At 39.2% G+C, this 20175-nt stretch overlaps 1 protein-coding gene and 1 long non-coding RNA gene across 6 annotated transcripts in view; one reads left to right on the top strand and one right to left on the bottom strand.

The window, feature by feature from the left end:
* Positions 1 to 9078, top strand: part of LOC133660121 (uncharacterized) — a 57353-nt gene extending 48275 nt beyond the window's left edge. The window contains exon 3 of the long non-coding RNA XR_009827774.1: positions 8224 to 9078. This is a non-coding gene — a long non-coding RNA (uncharacterized LOC133660121). The remainder of the gene's footprint in view (positions 1 to 8223) is intronic.
* LOC133660120 (protein phosphatase 1H-like) overlaps positions 1 to 20175 on the bottom strand; it is a 163618-nt gene that overhangs the window by 47641 nt on the left and 95802 nt on the right. For 3 of the 5 annotated variants that reach the window (XR_009827773.1, XM_062063282.1, XM_062063280.1), the window contains exon 2: positions 12134 to 12453. The exons of 1 other annotated variant lie outside the window; for it this stretch is intronic. Coding sequence is in view for 3 of the 4 variants with exons in the window: in XM_062063282.1 (XP_061919266.1) it covers positions 12134 to 12363 (230 nt within the window). In the remaining variant the exon portion in view is untranslated. The remainder of the gene's footprint in view (positions 1 to 12133; positions 12454 to 20175) is intronic. One more of the 5 variants, XM_062063281.1, reaches the window with a different exon arrangement.

Genomic DNA, 20175 nt, shown 5'->3' with positions numbered 1-20175 from the left:
CATTCAATGCGTTTTCTATATTTTCATGACTATTTACATTGTAGATTGTTACTGAAGGCATTAAAACTATGAATGAACACATGTGGAGTTATGTACTTAACAAAAAAGTTGAAATAACTGAAAAACATGTCTTATATTGTAGTTTCTTCAAAATTGCCACCCTTTGCTCTGATTACTTTTTCGCACACTCTTGGCATTCTCTCGATGAGCTTCAAGAGGTAGTTACCTGAAATGGTTTTTACTTCACAGGTGTGCTTGAAGCTCATCGAGAGAATGCCAAGAGTGTGCAAAGTAGTACTCCTATTTTGAAGAAACTTGAATATAAAACATGTTTCCAGTTATTTCACATGTTTTTGTTAAGTATATAACTGCACATGTGTTCATTCATAGTTTTGATGCCTTCAGTGACAATCTACAATGTAAATACCGTATTTTCTGCACCATAAGCCGCACCTAAAAACCACAATTTTTCTCAAAAGCTGACAGTGCGGCTTATATATCCGCCTTATATATGGATTAATATTAATATTTATTTTCATAAAGTTTAGGTCTCGCAACTACGGTAAACAGCCGCCATCTTTTTTCCCCGTAGAAGAGGAAGCGCTTCTTCTTCTATGGTAAGCAACCGCCCCATAGAAGAGGAAGCGCTTCTTCTTCTACTGTAAGCAACCGCACCCGCCCCCGTAGAAGAAGAAGCACGCGGATATTACGTTTCATTTCATTTGTGTGTTTCTGTAAAGACCACAAAATGTCTCCTACTAAGAGACACGCGTACAAGGTTCCACTGACTTTTGATATTCATGTGAACCGCACTGTGGATACAACGGGAACACATACGGGGAATATTCGCACCACAGGGAATGAGAAGTCGTCTTCACCGTGGTTCTAGCTTGCCATGCTAACGGCCAGAAACTTCCACCCATGGTGATATTCAAAAGGAAGACCTTGCCAAAAGAGAACTTTCCAGCCGGCGTCATCATAAAAGCTAACTCGAAGGGATGGATGGATGAAGAAAAGATGAGCGAAGACACCGGGTGACTTTTTTCACGCAGCTACGTCCCTGTTGATCTACGACTGCATGCGCGTCCACTTCACAGATGGTGTCAAAAAACAAGTGAAGCACACCGAAGAAGAAGAATTTGAGGGATTTGTGGATGAGTAATAACTTCAGAAAGTGAGCTTTAAATGTTTATTTTGTGTGTTGTGTGACATTAACGTTCGAGCAACGTTGAGTTATTGATGTTGCTATTGCTCTGCACTATTTTGAGTGTTACTATTTTTGTGATTGCACATTTGCACATTACATTTTGGGAGTGAACAGAGTAGAGCGTAGCGTAGGTGCGGCTAATAGCACGGGGCGGCTAATAGGTAAACAAAGTTTTGAAATATGCCGTTCATTGAACGTGCGGCTAATAACACGGGGCGCCTTATGGTGCGGAAAATACGGTAGTCATGATAATAAAGAAAATGCATTGAATGAGGAGAAGATGTGTCCAAACTTTTGGCCTGTACTGTTTATATATATATATATATATATATATATATATATATATATATATATATATATATATATATATATATATATATATATATATATATATATATATATATATATATATAGTCAAGGATTCTGTGGTTTATCCATTATACAGTGCTCAATACCGGGGATATGTTAGGTCAGGAAAATACAGAAGCTACATCATTCGTACAAGCCTGTTTCGCAGGTTTCCCTGAACTCAAGTGAACCGAACCGCACCAGAGCTCAGTACGCGCCAGAGCACAAACGATGGCGTTCAGCATTGACCAAAGGAGCCGTACTAGCAGAGCAAACGCACCAGAGTCTCGCTAAACCAAAGCAAACATGACGAACGTGAACCAGCATAAAGGATGTTGAGCTACTCGCTGATCCGTCCAAAACGATCACGCCAAGTGGACGTGACAGCGGAACCTCACGCTAACGGCGCCTCAAAATTGTCCTCGTTGGGTCCTGAGACCGACCCGCGACAAACTCGGCCTACTTAGCGAGTTACTTACAAGCAAGCGAGCGAGGAGTACTGAGCCGCATGTTTAATCCAGTGTCACGCTACATTTCCCCTTGCCTTGACTTTTGACTCTTTTCACTTCTCCCACGTCAGACTCTTCATTCTGATATGATATTTAACCAGAGGTGGGTAGACTACCCAAAAATTGTACACAAGTAAGAGTACCGTTACTTTACAATAATTTGACTCAAGTAAAACTAAAAAGTAGTCATCGAAATGATTACCTGAATAAAGGTAAATAAGTATTCCGTGAAAAAACTACTCCGGTATGATTTATTTAGTAGCTATTTTTAATGGGTTCTTGGACTACAATTGTAGTGTGTGTGTGTGCGTGTGTGTGTGTGTGTAAAATATAAAAATCATCCACAATTTACTGCAGTTAGAAGTGGAATTATTGTAGGCTGAAATGTGAAAATTGTTATTGACACGGATGACAGCACATGATATTAATGTTCTTTTTACGAGTTTGTCTGACGTCATGTCACTTTACAGTCGGTAGGTTTCTATGTACTAAATTAGTCTGATTTGTCAAATGATTAGGTTTCTTCTATTTTCACAGCAAAATGTGGAGTTCTTGTTTCCATGCTCTATCTCTAATGTGACTGCTGGTCATACGCAGTGTGCCTCTCGTACACTAGGGGGCAACTGTGGTCATTTCAGCATGTTAAGCTACGCTAGAATGTAGTAGAAGAAGAGAATGCTACATGCTAATAAGCGAGCGCTAGTAACTTTCAAGCTCTGGATCTAACAGGTAAGTACAGCTTTTTGATGTTATTATTAATGTTTTAATGTGTTTAAATGACACTTGTGATCATCAGAGACGTACAAAAAGATTGCTATTATAGTCAACTGTTTTAGGAGGTTTCTGCTTAGCAGTTGTCTCCAACAGTAAGTAAAGTGTCTTATTTTGGGAACATTCTGACACTGAAGTTTCCTATTTTACCATATACTTGAAACATACTGACCTATTTTAGCTTCCCGTAGCTGTGCTTTTTGCTTGTTTGATTGCTTAATTGGTTTCAGACGTCTCTTGTATTTACGTTGGATTGGCGAAACAAAGTCATGTGACAGTGCCTGCCGGAAGAAGGCTTGCTGACAAAAGAATGTGTCTCTGCAAGCCTTAATCAGTAGATAATAAATCATTGTGGTATAAATAAATGTAACGATCGGAATGAAACTCAATGTATCGGAGTAAAAGAAGCTTTTTTTCTTCTCAAAAATACTCAAGTAAAAGTACAAAGTATGTTACATTAAAACTGCTCTGACAAAGTACAATTTGTGCAAAAAGTGACTTAAGTAAATGTAGCGCGTACTACCCACCTCTGTATTTACCACGCATGTTGGATCTCGGAGTACTGAGACTGCATGGATCTCAGCACATGACGAACGGTGTTGCTTTGCCAGCTGTTGACAATTCCCCAACGTAGCCGACCTTCCGCCACACACTCACTCAGAAACATGTCCCACTGAAGCTTAAACTAAATACACAGCTCAACCCTCACCCAGCGAGTGGTGCGGTGATGCTGAGCACAGAGAAAACCCCCCAAAAAAGAGGTCGGTAGTGAGCGAAGATGATCATATACATGAGTCTGCGGTTGTTGTTTTGTTTCATTATAGAGGAAATTTACATTCCATTTCAGGGTTGGGATTAAAAAATCTTCACAGCAGATTATCTAGAGCAGGGGTCGGCAACCCGCGGCTCTTTGACCACTCTGATGCGGCTCAGCTGCATACTTGCCGACCCTCCCAATTTTCCCGGGAGACTTCCGGATTTTAGTGCCTCTCCCAGAAAACTCCCGGGGAAAATATTCTCAGATTTTCACCCTAACAACAATATAAGGGCGTGCCGTGAAGGCACAGCATTTAACGCCCTCTAAAACCTGTACAAACAGCGTGCCAGTCCAGCCCAGCCACATGTTGTATGCAACTTCTGCTTGCGCACGTAAGTGACAGCAAGGCATACTTGGTCAACAGCCATACAGGTTACACTGACGGTGTCCGTATAAACAACTTTAACACTGTTACAAATATGCGCCACACTGTGAACCCACACCAAACAAGAATGACAAACACATTTCTGGAGAACATCTGCCCCCCACACATCACAATCCTTATGAGAGACAAAAAGACAAAAGGTTTGGGGTTTTTTTGCATTCTAATTTTTAAAAATGGTCTCGTTCTTGGTGGCTAGCAATTCAGCTAACAGCAACAATCCATTCTGCCTCTAAATAACTTTAAAAATGTATCTGAAACCGCCAACAATACTTCGTTTACGTTCCGTAACCTGTAAAATAACCAAGCTGTGGTGACATTGTTACTGTAAAAGCGAACACAGAGGAACTCTTTTTCTAAACGTAGTAACACATCGCCTTGCGACGGCATGCTTCCGCATTAGCCGTAAGATAGCTACGGCAAGAGGTAAGCCAGCAACTGCTTTAACAGCGGAATGGCTTTTGAGTGTATAATGCACAACACAATGTGATAGGACACCAATCTGTACTGAATGAAAAACATGAACAATCATATTACAGTATCTGTAGAATATTCACCCACATTTCATGTTTTTCTTGTACACAGCTAGCTCGACAGCGTATGTACTGTAGTTGTAATAACACGCATGATCATGATCAATATTATAGAGTCGATGGACAGTTGTCTGTTTGGTCAAGCTGGCCAGGGAAATTTTTCACCAGTTGATTTTGGGTAAGTACTCTATATCTAGGCATATATACGGCATAGCTTGGCTCCAAGTTCCACATTTACAGCAAGCGTCATGTCACGCCGACCTCACTCTCTTGGCTTCCGTCTCTCTCTGTGTTTCACCCTCTCTTCGTGCTCGCTTCTATAAGCAGTAGTTCATCCTCTGTATATTCAGCTTCACAAATATAAGGTTGTGAATCCTCATTTGTCCAAAAATAGTCGTCTCTGTTGTCTGTTACCAAGCCTGCCATGATTACAACAATCAAGTGTTTGTTTCTGGAAGTAGGAACACATATATGTTGCCTGAAGTCAAAAGTGTGTTGCTATGGAAACGGGAATGAATGTGTTGAGGAGAGAAGTTCTGGTAATGTTTAAAGAGAATAGAATAGAATAGAATAGAATATATATTTATTGTCATTGTACGTTGTACAATGAAATTGTATGCAAAACTGCAAAAATTGTATGCAAAATGGTTTCCTCTCTGACATAGGGATTGTGAATGATAGGCAAAAAAAGGAAAAAAGTGCAGTTACCCTTTAAAGGCCTACTGAAACCCACTACTACCGACCACACAGTCTGATAGTTTATATATCAATGATGAAATCTTAACATTATAACACATGCCAATACGGCCGGGTTAACTTATAAAGTGACATTTTAAATTTGCCGCTAAACTTCCGGTTCGAAACGCCTCTGAGGATGACGTATGCGTGTGACGTAGCCCGGCGAACACGGGTATGCCTTCCACATTGAAGCCGATACGAAAAAGCTCTGTTTTCATTTCATAATTCCACAGTATTCTGGACATCTGTGTTCGTGAATCTGTTTCAATCATGTTCATTGCATTATGGAGAAGGAAGCCGAGCAAGCAAAGAAGAAAGTTGTCGGTGCAAAATGGACGTATTTTTCGAACGTAGTCAGCCACAACAGTACACAGCCGGCGCTTCTTTGTTTACATTCCCGAAAGATGCAGTCAAGATGGAAGAACTCGGATAACAGAGACTCTAACCAGGAGGACTTTTGATTTGGATACACAGACGCCTGTAGAGAACTGGGACAACACAGACTCTTACCAGGATTACTTTGATTTGGATGACAAAGACGCAGACGTGCTACTGTGAGTATGCAGCTTTGGCTTTTTTTTGCGTATGTACGTAACTTTTTTAAAATATATAAGCTTTATGAACCTTGGGTTAGGTGAACGGTCTTTTGGGCTGAGTGATTGTGTGTGTTGATCATGTGTTTGAATTGTATTGGCGTGTTCTATGGAGCTAGGAGCTAGCAGAGGAGCTAGGAGCTAGCATAACACGTACCGTACCGTACGTGCGCGTCACGTACGTAACTTTTTAAAAATATATAAGCTTTATGAACCTTGGGTTAGGTGAACGGTCTTTTGGGCTGAGTGATTGTGTGTGTTGATCATGTGTTTGAATTGTATTGGCGTGTTCTATGGAGCTAGGAGCTAGCAGAGGAGCTAGGAGCTAGCATAACACGTACCGTACCGTACGTGCGCGTCACGTACGTAACTTTTTAAAAATATATAAGCTTTATGAACCTTGGGTTAGGTGAACGGTCTTTTGGGCTGAGTGATTGTGTGTGTTGATCAGGTGTTTGAATTGTATTGGCGTGTTCTATGGAGCTAGGAGCTAGCAGAGGAGCTAGGAGCTAGCATAACAAACACGCAGGTGTTATTATGCAGGATTAATTTGTGGCATATTAAATATAAACCTGGTTGTGTTGTGGCTAATAGAGTATATATATGTCTTGTGTTTATTTACTGTTGTAGTCATTCCCAGCTGAATATCAGGTACCGTGAGTATGCAGCCTTGGCTGCTAAACATTCGATAACTTGACCGTATGTGCGCGTCACGTACGTAACTTTTTAAAAATATATAAGCTTTATGAACCTTGGGTTAGGTAAACGGTCTTTTGGGCTGAGTGATTGTGTGTGTTGATCAGGTGTTTGAATTGTATTGGCGTGTTCTATGGAGCTAGGAGCTAGCAGAGGAGCTAGGAGCTAGCATAACAAACACGCAGGTGTTTTTATGCAGGATTAATTTGTGGCATATTAAATATAAGCCTGGTTGTGTTGTGGCCAATAGAGTATATATATGTCTTGTGTTTATTTACTGTTGTAGTCATTCCCAGCTGAATATCAGGTCACCCCCGGCTCTCACAGCATCTTCCCTATCTGAATAGCTTCAACTCCCCACTAGTCCTTCACTTGCACTTTACTCATCCACAAATCTTTCATCCTCGCTCAAATTAATGGGGAAATTGTCGCTTTCTCGGTCCGAATCTCTCTCACTTCATGCGGCCATCATTGTAAACAATAGGGAACTTTGCGTATATGTTCAACTGACTACGTCACGCTACTTCCGGTAGGTGCAAGCCTTTTTTTTATCAGATACCAAAAGTTGCAATCTTTATCGTCGTTGTTCTATACTAAATCCTTTCAGCAAAAATATGGCAATATCGCGAAATGATCAAGTATGACACATAGAATAGATCTGCTATCCCCGTTTAAATAAAAAAAATTCATTTCAGTAGGCCTTTAAGATAAGACATGATTAGTGCAACAGACTTTTTGGATGCTGCTCTGGGCTATCAACATAGCAAGGTAAACAATGGACGAGCAAACATCCTAAACTAAGCTGCACTTCTTCACAGTTGGAACAGGTTTTTCAATATTTTATTCACAGCACGAGGCAGCACGGTGGAGTCGTGGCTGGCGCATGGGCCTCGCAGTCAGGAGATCCGAGTTCAACCAAGACACTAAGAAGCATGTTGTTACATTATTATTATAATCGGAAAGACAGTATTATTGTACTCAAACTCCTCAATGATGTACATATTATTTATTATTATCATTTCAACCAAGTGAACGGCCGCACAACATTCAAAACTTGTTAGCGTATCAAGATGTGGCGTAAATGTACTATGAAGTATGAAGTATCCATCCATGCATCCATTTTCTACCGCCTGTCCCTTTCGGGGTCGCGGGGGGTGCTGGAGCCTATCTCAGCTGTATTCGTAGTTGAAGAAAAAGTATTTGGTAAATGTAAGACGAACAACCACAGTGTCTGATATCATTTATCCTGGCAGTATTTATTCATTTATCATTTAATAGGGTATTATATTTCTTTTTTACCACTTGAGCCGCAGCAAGTCATGAACGGTTTTGGCTCAGTTTTTACGCTGCAGTCCCGTCCTGTAACCACGCTCTCTGCCGTGAAGAGCAAAAGTGTGCATTACACCACCAGGTATCAAGCTATTATTGATCAACTATTCTGTATTTACTCAATGTGTTTGTCAGTTTTTAATCCTGTTTGTAAAACAGCTGTACTTTGGGACAGAACTAAATACTTTAGGTTTTATGCAATCATCCATATTGATCACATGTGTTAACTGTACATTTTTCAGTGTAACAGTATCAACACAATAATATCTGAACTATTTCCTTTTTCTCTTTCATTGACAGAAATAAAAAGTCTGTCGTGACGGGGTTTTCGCAGCTTACTGCGGGGTTCGTTCTCCCGAAATGCAGATGGACCACTCCGGACAAAGTGTGCAGATAAGAACATGATTTATTCTCAAAAATAACGGGAAGTACCAAAAACAGAAAACAAGCAAAAGGAATAATGTGCTGATCGCACTCGAAACTAAGCTACCACTTAGCATGGACTAGAAACAAGCAACACTTACGTAGACAAGGCTAGGAGACAAGGAAAACTTACGTTGACAGGTTGCATGAAGCAAATAATGACGCCAGCCTGAGCGTGGCGAGCGAGGTGAATAAATAGCGCTCTGATTATTGGTTGACAGCAGCTGAGCTTGGGACCACTAACCAGAGGCAGGTGAACCCAATTAATCCCCATGGTGACCAAAATAAACCGAGGAGTGCAGAAAACAGGAACTAAGGGAGTCCAAAACTAACATAACATAACAAAAACATGATCCGGACCACGGATCATGACAAAGTCAACACTACAAAATAGCTAAATCCTTTGGTTTCTGCCCTCAAAATCTTCCTATTATCCCCTGAGTTTGTAAACATTGTCAGAAATGACAAAAAAATACTTTGTTAGCATAACAATGTCGATCAGTTTGTATAGCTGCATACTTGTCGCTTCCATCTACACTTCTCAAAGTTTACTCAGCACTTGTTTCTTGTTTCGGTAGCTTAGCGATTAGCATGTCGTCTTGTCTTCTCCTCTTTGTTCTTACTCGCTGTGTAACATGTTTAGCATCTGTCAACCAGGGGACCGCAAATAAATACAGTGTCAGGCAGAGGGGTTTGGCTTTTGTGATCGGCATTGGAAGGCAATCATGGATCACATACCTTTTCATGAAAATCGGCCGATCGATCGCCACATCCCTAACTTTCAGCATATCAGTTTGTGGAGTAAAACTATGGAACAAAGTGAGTCAGGGCCTAAATAAGACTATTTTAAAGGGGAACTGCACTTTTTTTGGAATTGTTCCTATCATTCACAATATTTATGTAAGACAAGAACACAAATGTTTTTCTTTTTTTATGCATTCTAATTAGTTATTGTGGGGGGCGGGCGTGGCCTGCGGACCTGCAGCGAATCGGGGTGTGCTAGGACCGGCTTCGAGATCAGCGACAGGTGCATAGATGGCCCACCTGGGCGCGTTTATCTAATCACCTGTCGCTCTGTTAAAGAGAGCAGCCGGGAAGGAGAGGGCAGTTGGAGCACGAGCGAGAGGGAGAGCAAAAACTGACACAAACCAACGGCTGAATAGAACCACAAGAAACATTTATTGAAAAATAAATCATTGTTCACAACCATGAACAAAGCTGTCATGTTCGTGCTTGGTGGTCTGAAGAACCCGGAGGAGGAAGACCTCCACAGTTATATTTAAGGCAAGTACGAGGTGGCTAACAATGCAGCTAACAGGAGTACACTATTCCGCCTATAAAGCCCTCTTAAAAACAATACTCAATTTATGTCTCGTGACCTGAATATTAACTAACTATTAGCAATATTGTTGTTATAAGCACTAATGCGGACGAACTAGAACAGAGCGCTAACTAGCTTATACTGCTATATTGCCATATTGAGCCGGTGAGCTGCTGCGTTGCCTCTGAGTTGGTGAAAGTTTATTCTAGATTATAAATTATGCCGCTCTCCTGGATCGTAGAAGATTGTGGCCATAAACCGAGAAGTTGGTCAACTTTGACGTTCAACTTTCTCGCCGGAGATGGTGAGAAAGACATGAAAAGACGCTTGTTTGCAACACTTTTTCAACCCTTTGTGAGGATTATGATTACTTCTTCATCCAAACGGGAAGATATAAACATCCCATCAGTCGGCATCCCAGTGAGAGCAGACATTGTGCAGTAAGTGATTGTTTTATTATGTTCGTAGTTGGTATTTCTTGTTTAGCACTTAACAATACTGCTATGTGATGCTTTGTGTTTCACTAAAGCTCAATATGTTAAGCACACAGCTTCTAAAACATGTAGCTCACCCTTATATTCAGGCTAAAAATGTAAGGTTCTGGATCATCATTTGTCCCAAAGTAGTCTTTGTTGTCTCTCGTGAAATCTGCCATGGTTAGTAGTAGTGTTGTTATTAAAGGAAAAAAGCAATGCTTAAAATTAGCAAAATACGTAAACAATACGTGTTCTTATGAATGTTACTACATTACATATATACTTACAGCATGTATTTAAAACATTGAGGTTTGAGGCGGAACACAGCGAGTCTCATCGACTCAATTGTTAGCTGACTTTTGCCAACGTTTATTTGCGAGTTAGAATGCATAACAAATAAAATGACGTGTTCTTGTCTCACATAAGGATAGTGAATGATAGACAAAATTCCCCAAAAAGTGCAGTTCAGCTTTCAGAAAAAGTGTGTATGTTTTTTTTTCCTGAGGTACACCTGCTCAGTGGCCCAGTGGTTAGAGTGTCCGCCCTGAGATCGGTAGGTCGAGAGTTCAAACCCCGGCCGAGTCATGTCAAAGACTATAAAAATGTTGCCTCCCTGCTTGGCACTCAGCATCAAGGGTTGGAATTGGGGGTCAACCTCTAAAGCAGTGGTGCCCAACCACTGGGCCGCAGCCCGGTACCGGGCCGCAGCCAGGTACCGGTCCGTGGATCGATTGGTACCAGGCCGCACAAGAATATTTAAAAAAAATAAATAAATAACAAAAATGTATTTTTATTTTTTTTATTTTATTAAATCAACATAAAAAAAACACAAGATACACTTACAATTTAGTGCACCAACCCCAAAAACCTCCCTCCCCCATTTACACTCATTCACACTCATTCGCACAAAAGGGTTGTTTCTTTCTGTTATTAATATTTCTGGTTCCTACATTATATATCAATATAGATCAATACAGTCTGCAGGTATACAGTCCGTAAGCACACATGATTGTATTTCTTTATGACAAAAAAAAATAAAAATACCATACCCCAAATTTCCCCAAAAAATGCGACTTATACTCCAGTGCGACTTATATATGTTTTTTTCCTTCTTTATTATGCATTTTCGGCCGGTGCGACTTATACTCCGGAGCGACTTATACTCCGGAGCGACTTATACTCCGGAGCGATTTATACTCCGGAGCGATTTATAGTCCGAAAAATACGGTACTACTGAATTGGGGTCTTATGCCGACATATGGACACTAATACTGCTATCTGGTGGTGTCAGAAGAGTATAACATACAATGGAATTTGGGAAAAAAAAGTGTAAAAATACAAATTAGCATGTCACTACACATGAAGTACACGTTTGTTACTTATGGACTAAGTACATCATATAAAAAGATGATTTTCAGTTTGTATTCTAATTAGGGTCCAATAAGCCCAAATAGCAAAGAGAAATAAAAAATAATGTAAACAAACAGCTTGGGCCTTAAGAGGTTAAATCACCAAAAATGATTCCCGGGCGCGGCGACCGCTGCTGCTCACTGCTCCCCTCACCTCCCAGGGGGTGAGGGTGATGGGTCAAATGCAGAGGATAATCTCACCACACCTATCAGTGGTCCTTTTAACTTTTTTAACTTTAAGTGGTAGACTTTAAAAATAACTATTACACACTGTATTTCATATTTGGCATTTATTAGACTGTTTTACTCCTTTATTTACAGTGAAATATTCATGACTTATTATTAGACTCTTTATTTTTTTTAAATCTCAATATCAAAAACGATGAGAAGGGAAAAAACTATGAGTAACTTAAGTGGTAGGATTTAAAAATTAAAAAAACCTCTTCCTCCTGCTTCTCAGACATGTTGAATGGTGCAAGTGTAAACGTGATGCTTGGTGAACATGTTAGAAGTACACTTAAAACCCACACATAATAATAATAATAATAATAACTCCCAATATGGAGTGTAAATATACTCACTCAGCATATCCGGTGAACCAGGGCAGCCTCTTGCTCTCCTTCATGATGACGATGGGTCTGACACGATGATCCGCCGAACTCTCCACCTCGTCCGGGGACAGACCCAGGAACTCCGGTCTGCTATACGGGAATTTTTCCGAGGGACCGCGAGAGTCGACGCCGCCGCCGCCTCCTCCGGGCATCACTCCTCCAACGAAGGTGGCCACGGCAGACTTCACCCGCGTCAGCATGGCGGCCGAGGTAGCGTGGGTCCGGCCGCCGGGGAGACGTGAGAGGCGGACACGCTGGAAGAACTTTCCCCGTGTGACTGAGCGCGTCTTCTCCAAATGCGGAAATACGCCACACACACACACGCACGCACGCACGCACGCACACACACACACGCACACACACGCACACGCACACACAGAGAGAGTCAAGTCACGTGACACACCAGTTGCTTCCCGTGCAATTTTTAATTTAATTTAATTTTTTTAATTTTAATTTTTTATTTATTTTTTTATAAACCTTTATTTATAAACTGCAACATGTACAAACAGCTGAGAAACAATAATCAAAATAAGCATGGTGCCAGTTTGCTGTTTTTTTTCAATAAAATACTGGAAAGGATAGAAATGTAGTTTGTCTCTTATCAGATTATTAATCGAAGTAATAATCGACAGATTAATCAATTATCAAATGAATATATATTTTTTTATTTTTTAAATTTTATTTTATTTATTTTTATTTTTAAATCCCACTAAAATTATTGAGGATCTAAAAGGGTCCTACTCATAAAAGTGTTAAAAATAAGGCATACTTTATTTTTCATTTTTTACTTTCAACACTTAAATATCGAGATCAACTTCAGATCCACCCGCTTTATAATGTTTTTTTGTTTGTTTGTTTTATGCCCTTTTTGTTCAAGAAAACCCTGTTGTTGTTTTTTTTATGTCAGAAACACAAAATATGCAACATTTCCCCGCAAAAATGTTCAAAATGTTTGATGTGAAGTAATTGGAGCCTTGAATATGTCAATAATTCATAACATTAATTTTGATTTATCATTATTTTTTGAATAATGACATTTGTGTATTTTTTTTTTTAAATCTCACTAAAATTATTAAGGATTCAAAAGGGTCCTTGTTAGAATAATTATGTATATTTTATCACACAACTCTTATGCTTAAGGGCCGTTGCTATAGTTATTATCAATTGTGCTGAAGTTGTACTTTTCTATCTGTGCAAAGGGACATCGTCTCATATCAGTGTTGTTTGTGTCCAGAACATCGAGTGCCGTGACGCAGACAAAGCAGAGACAGGACGATATCACGAGTGTCAGCACATTTGCATTTCATTAAAAGTCATATATTGTGGCTAACCGGGGCTGTTAAGATTACCCCCTGTCCTCAGCGACAGCCTCAGTGATGTAACCAGGGACCTCCCAAATAAATAGAGGAAGCACGTGGACAGAATTTTAGAGCGTAGTTTGGATCTGTAACTAGAGTACAGCCCAAAAACGTCTCTCCTCATTGAGCCAAATTGAACTCTGTCTCTGCATGATTCCTTGCTTCTTGTCTGTTTAATAGATGTCATCAGTGTTTGAACCTGACAGTCCTACTCATAAAAGTGTTAAAAATAAGGCATACTTTATTTTTTATTTTTTACTTTCAACACTTAAATCTCGAGATCAACTTCAGATCCACCCGCTTTATAATGTTTTTTTTTGTTTGTTTGTTTTATGCCCTTTTTGTTCAAGAAAACCCAGTTAATTTTATAGCAGAAACACAAAATATGCAATATTTCCACCAACATTTTTTCTAAATGTTTGATGTGAAGTAATTGGAGCCTTGAATAGGTCAATAATTCATAACAACATTAAAGGCCTACTGAAACCCACTACTACCGACCACACAGTCTGATAGTTTATATATCAATGATGAAATCTTAACATTGCAACACATGCCAATACGGCCGGGTTAACTTATAAAGTGCAATTTTAAATTTCCTGCGAAACTTCCGGTTGAAAACGTCTATGTATGATGACGTATGCGCGTGACGTCAATCGTTGAAACGGAAGTATTCGGACACATTGTATCCAATACAAAAAGCTCTGTTTTCATCGCAAAATTCCACAGTATTCTGGACATCTGTGTTGGTGAATCTTTTGCAATTTGTTTAATGAACAATGAAGACTGCAAAGAAGAAAGTTGTAGATGGGATCGGTGTGTTAGCGGCTGGCTGCAGCAAAACAACCAGGAGGACTTTGACTTGGATAGCAGACGCGCTATCCGACGCTAGGCGCCGACCGCATCAATGATCGGGTGAAGTCCTTCGTCGCTCCGTCGATCGCTGGAACGCAGGTGAGCACGGGTGTTGATGAGCAGATGAGGGCTGGCTGGCGTAGGTGGATAGCTAATGTTTTTAGCATAGCTCTGTGAGGTCCCGTAGCTAAGTTAGCTTCAATGGCGTCGTTAGCAACAGCATTGTTAAGCTTCGCCAGGCTGGAAAGCATTAACCGTGTAGTTACAGGTCCATGGTTTAATAGTATTGTTGATTTTCTATCTATCCTTCCAGTCAGGGGTTTGTTTCTTTTGTTTCTATCTGCAGTTAATCCCGATGCTATCATGTTAGCTCCGTAGCTAAAGTGCTTCGCCGATGTATTGTCGTGGGGATAAAAGTCACTGTGAATGTCCATTTCGCGTTCTCAACTCTCATTTTCAAGAGGATATAGTATCCGAGGTGGTTTAAAATACAAATCCGTGATCCACAATAGAAAAAGGAGAAAGTGTGGAATCCAATGAGCCTTTGTACCTAAGTTACGGTCAGAGCGAAAAAAGATACGTCCTGCACTGCACTCTAGTCCTTCACTCTCACGTTCCTCATCCACAAATCTTTCATCCTCGCTCAAATTAATGGGGTATTCGTCGCTTTCTCGGTCCGAATCGCTCTCGCTGCTGGTGTAAACAATGGGGAAATGTGAGGAGCCTTTCAACCTGCGACGTCACGCTACTTCCGGTACAGGCAAGGCTTTTTTTATCAGCGACCAAAAGTTGCAAACTTTATCGTCGATGTTTTCTACTAAATCCTTTCAGCAAAAATATGGCAATATTGCGAAATGATCAAGTATGACACATAGAATGGATCTGCTGTCCCCGTTTAAATAAAAAAAATCATTTCAGTAGGCCTTTAATTTTGATTCACCATTATTTTTTTAATAATGACAATTTTTTTATTTATTTTTTAAATCCCACTAAAATTCTGAAGGATCCAAAAGGGTCTTACTCATAAACGTGTTAAGAATAAGGCATAATTTATTTATTTATTTTTTTACTTTCAACACTTCAGATCCACCTGTTTTATAATGTTTTTTGTTTGTTTGTGTTATGCTCTTTTTGTCAACTTAAAACAACTTAGTTTTTTAATGGCAGACACACAAAATATGCAAGCATATTTCAAAGTGGAATATTTGATGTGAAGTAATTGGAGTCTTCATTATAGGTCAATCATTCATAACAACATTGTTTTTCATAAACCCCACAAAGAATTGCAAGGATCCAAACGGGTCACACTCATAAAAGTGTTAAAAATAAGTCATGTATTATTTTCTCTATTTTATTTTACTTTCAACACTTAAATATCAAGATTTACTTCAGATCCACCTGTTGATTATATGTTTTTATAATTTTTTTTATGGGTTTTTTATAAAACATTTTTTATGGCAAACCCACAAAATATGCAATCATTTCTCCCAAAAATATTTCAAAGTGGAATATTTGATGCAAAGTATTTGGAGCCTATAGGTCAATAATTCCTAACAACACTGATATTGATGCATTATTATTGTTGGAGCAGTGATAGCTTCAAAGAAAACAACAGCCTGCATAGACAGCAGCTTTGTGTTATTAAGAGGCAAAATTGCAAGTTTTTGCTCTTTTAATCCCACTTTTTTATGTTTCTTTTTTTTGTAATAGTATTTTTTTAGAATGTGTTGTTGCTGGCCGCAAAAGGCCCCCGGGCCGCACTTTGGACACCTCTGCTCAATACCAAAGGTGTTCAACATTTTCCAGGCCAAGGACCCCCAAAACTGACGAAGCGGGGACACTTATATTTCCTTACATTCCCTTTGTGCTTTGACCTAAACTGGTTCCAAAGGTACTTTGTTGGTATTGTGCAATACTAATACATAATTAGGTGCGTGAATCTTTGGGCACCTAATGATCCGATCCGGTTTCGATTCCTGCTGTGATGATTCGATTCTTGATTTCAACCGATTCTCACAATGTATTATTTGGTATAATATTATAATGAAACTTTTTCAAAACAGGTTAGAAAAGCTCCTTCTGGTTGAATGGGGATGGCATAAAAACGATGTATTGAAAAAAAAAATTTTTTTTTTTTTATACATTGGAAAAAAATATATATTTATATGTATTTAAATGTATGTATTTAAATGTATGTATATTAAAATATATATAAAAAATATATATACATAAATATAAATATATATATATACACACGCACACACACACGTATATATATAAAATTGGCGCTAATTGCTACTGTAGCTAGAAACTAACGTGCTAATCACTAGTTAGCAACTGGTGTGCTAATCGCTAGCTGGCAATTAGAGCGCTAGCATGATTAGAATATGTTTATTTATTTATGTTTTTATTTGAAAGCTGCAAAGTACAGTGAGTATAGGCTGGCCGTGTCGCTCACTGCCGTTTCTAAACTACACTGTAGGGAAAATTGCGGGGGGAATATAAAAAGATACATTCAAAACATCTAGCCGAAGTACCTCTGCCGACTCCCTGGGGGTCATGGACTTCCTGATTTCTGATCTATACATTAAGGACCTTCCAAAATAAGAAATGTTGATAATTAGCTGTCAAACATTATTTTGTTTGTCAGGACTGCAGGTCTTTCTTAAGGCGTACTAAAAAAACACTGGTCAAAGATCCTTTATAAGACAGGAGCTCACTGCAAGGCTTTTTAGGGAGTACTAAAAAAAACAACACTGGTCAAAGATAATCTATAAGACAGGAGCGCACTGGCCTTTTTAAGAACGTGGTAAAAATAAAACATTAGTCATAGATCCTCTATATCAGGGGTTCTCGTGCGTAAATACACTATGTTAGTAATGAATATGTTTTTTAATTAAACTGACAATAAAGTTAAAGTGCAAAGGAAAATACAGCTTTACCACTTTAGTCATCATTTTTTGCGCTTTAGTCATATTTTTGGCGTTTAAAAACTTGTCTGTGACTTTAGCTTCAGTTTGTTTGTTTACTGCCACAAGTGGTGGAAAAGTGTATTATAACCGAGTACCGCTGCAGCCCATATGAACCACAGCTGGGGCCCCGGCCCTATGGTCAAGAAACACTGCTCTATATGACAGGCGTGTGCTGCCCTTTAGTTAGTCAAACGAGTGATCTGCTCAGGACTTACAGCAAAAATAACTGTCAAATATCCACTACTCAGAGATCCCCTATGTGAGAGGACCTTTCAGATGTTTTGACGGACCTATTGCAAAAACAAACACTCGTCAAAGATCATCTATAAGACAGTTGTCTGCTCTTTTTATGATGACTGCAAAAAAAAACACAAGCCAAAGATCCTTTCTGTGACAGTAGCTGTCTGCTGTTTTAGGAACCTACTGCAAAGACACTGATAAAGATCTATTTGAGTACCAAATGTAAAAGCAGAAGTCAAAGATTCTTTAGACGACAAGAGTTTGCTCTTTTTTTCAGGAATCGGCTGCGAAAACATCAGTCGCTCCAACTTCTGTGGGCCTGTTTGATGTCATTCCTGAGCAGCAGTCGACTCATGTGCTACCAGTTAAAAAACAACCCACAAAAAATACACAAAAATGTGGGAATATATTAATAAATATATTTTTTTAAATAGAAATACTGTACAATAAACATAAATACACTAAATGGTGTGATTTTTATGTTAGTCCACGTACACAAATGCTTTGAATGCTTGAACGTGCCAAAGCTCGATTGGCAGACTGTGTGTGATCAATAATTCACAGTTTAATCAGCAACTAATCTCTACTGACCTAATTACAGTATTCTCTAAAATGCCAATAAATTACTCTACTGCAGGGGTGTCAAACGTACGGCCCGCGGGCCGGATCAGGCCTGAGTTTGCTAAGTATAAAAACGAGCCGGAATTTTTGAATGAAATAAACCGCTGTTCTAAATGTGTCCACTAGATGTCGCAATAGCAATTATTTGTATCTTTGTAGATTATGCTACATATGTAAACAAAATAAACCACATGATGTTAGTGCATCAGTCAAGGAAAATGATCAAACTACATAAATAACATCCTGTAATTTGATTTTGATATAATTTTTTTAATCATGATAGATTGAAAATTAATGAGTTGACTGATGAACATTATCACATAATTTATTCAAATAGAGATAGAATTCTATTAACCGCAACATGTAAGCGTAACAAAAACCCAACAACATTATGATTTGTACATTTTCAGAATGCGCTCGTTCTATTTTTAAACAAAGAAAACAATCTGAAGTTGTCTTTATTTTTAAGTTATCGTGCCGTGATTTTACCAGTCCGGCCCACTTGGGAGTAGATTTTTCTCCATGTGGCTCCCGATTTAAAATGAGTTTGACACCCATGCTCTACTGCTATGGATATTATACTACTATACACGTATATTTATATATAAATGTGTGTACATATACATAAATATACATATCCATATATACATATATTTACGTATATGTATACATATACATAAATGTATATGTATATAACTTAAATCATAAATGATAAATGGGTTATACTTGTATAGCGCTTTTCTACCGTCAAGGTACTCAAAGCGCTTTGACAGTATTTCCACATTCACCCATTCACACACACATTCACACACTGATGGCGGGAGCTGCCATGCAAGGCGCTAACCAGCAGCCATCAGGAGCAAGGGTGAAGTGTCTTGCCCAAGGACACAATGGACGTGACTAGGATGGTAGAAGGTGGGGATTGAACCCCAGTAACCAGCAACCCTCCGATTGCTGACACGGCCACTCTACCAACTTCGCCACGCCGTCCCGTTCTTACACATACCGTAAAAGGCATGCTCCAAAGAGTTTGGTGTGGAAGAATAAACCCTTTGACCTCACAAATGTTCACAAAAATTCCCATCATCCTAGTAAATTTAGCTCGTTTCTTAATCTTGTACCTAAAGAATACTTCAAATGAGCGTGCAGTCGTGGTCAAAAGTTGACATACACTTGTAAAGAACATAATGTCATGGCTGTCTTGAGTTCCCAATAATTTCTACAACTCTGATTTTTTTGTGATAGAGTCATTGGAGCACATACTTGTTGGTCACAAAAAAAACATTCATGAAGTTTGGTTCTTTTATGAATTTATTATGGGTCTACTGAAAATGTCTGGGTCAAAAGTATACATACAGCAATGTTAATATTTGGTTACATGTCCCTTGGCAAGTTTCACTGCAATAAGGCGCTTTTGGTAGCCATCCACAAGCTTCTGGTTGAATTTTTGACCATTCCTCTTGACAAAATTGGTGCGGTTCAGCTAAATTTGATGCAAAACACGCTTGACTGTGGACACTAACACCTGTGTTCCAGCAGCTTCCAATTAATCGCAGACCTGCTTTTTGGTGGTTCTCGGTTGACTCTTGATCATCCTGACCAATTTTCTCTTAACAGCAGATGATAGCTTGCGTTTCCTTCCTGATCGTGGCAGTGACAAAACTGTGCCATGCACTTTATACTTACGAACAATTGTCTGCACAGTTGCTCTTGGGACCTTAAGCTGCTTTGAAATGGCTCCAAGTGACGTTCCTGACTTGTTCAAGTCAATGATTCGTTTTTTTCAGATCTGTGCTGAGTTCCTTTGACTTTCCCATTGTCGCTTTTGTAACCGAGTCTAATGACTGCATCACACGAGCCCTATTTAAATGGCTCAGAGAAGTCGACGGGTGTCGTCAATAATAATTACTCACATGAAGTTAAAGGCCTACTGAAATGAGATTTTCTTATTTAAACGGGGATAGCA

The sequence above is a fragment of the Entelurus aequoreus genome, linkage group LG11, assembly GCF_033978785.1.
Source record: "Entelurus aequoreus isolate RoL-2023_Sb linkage group LG11, RoL_Eaeq_v1.1, whole genome shotgun sequence".
Taxonomy (NCBI): Eukaryota; Metazoa; Chordata; class Actinopteri; order Syngnathiformes; family Syngnathidae; genus Entelurus; species Entelurus aequoreus.
The sequence above is the reverse complement of the archived record's forward strand: the minus strand, read 5'-3'. Positions and strand labels throughout refer to the sequence as shown.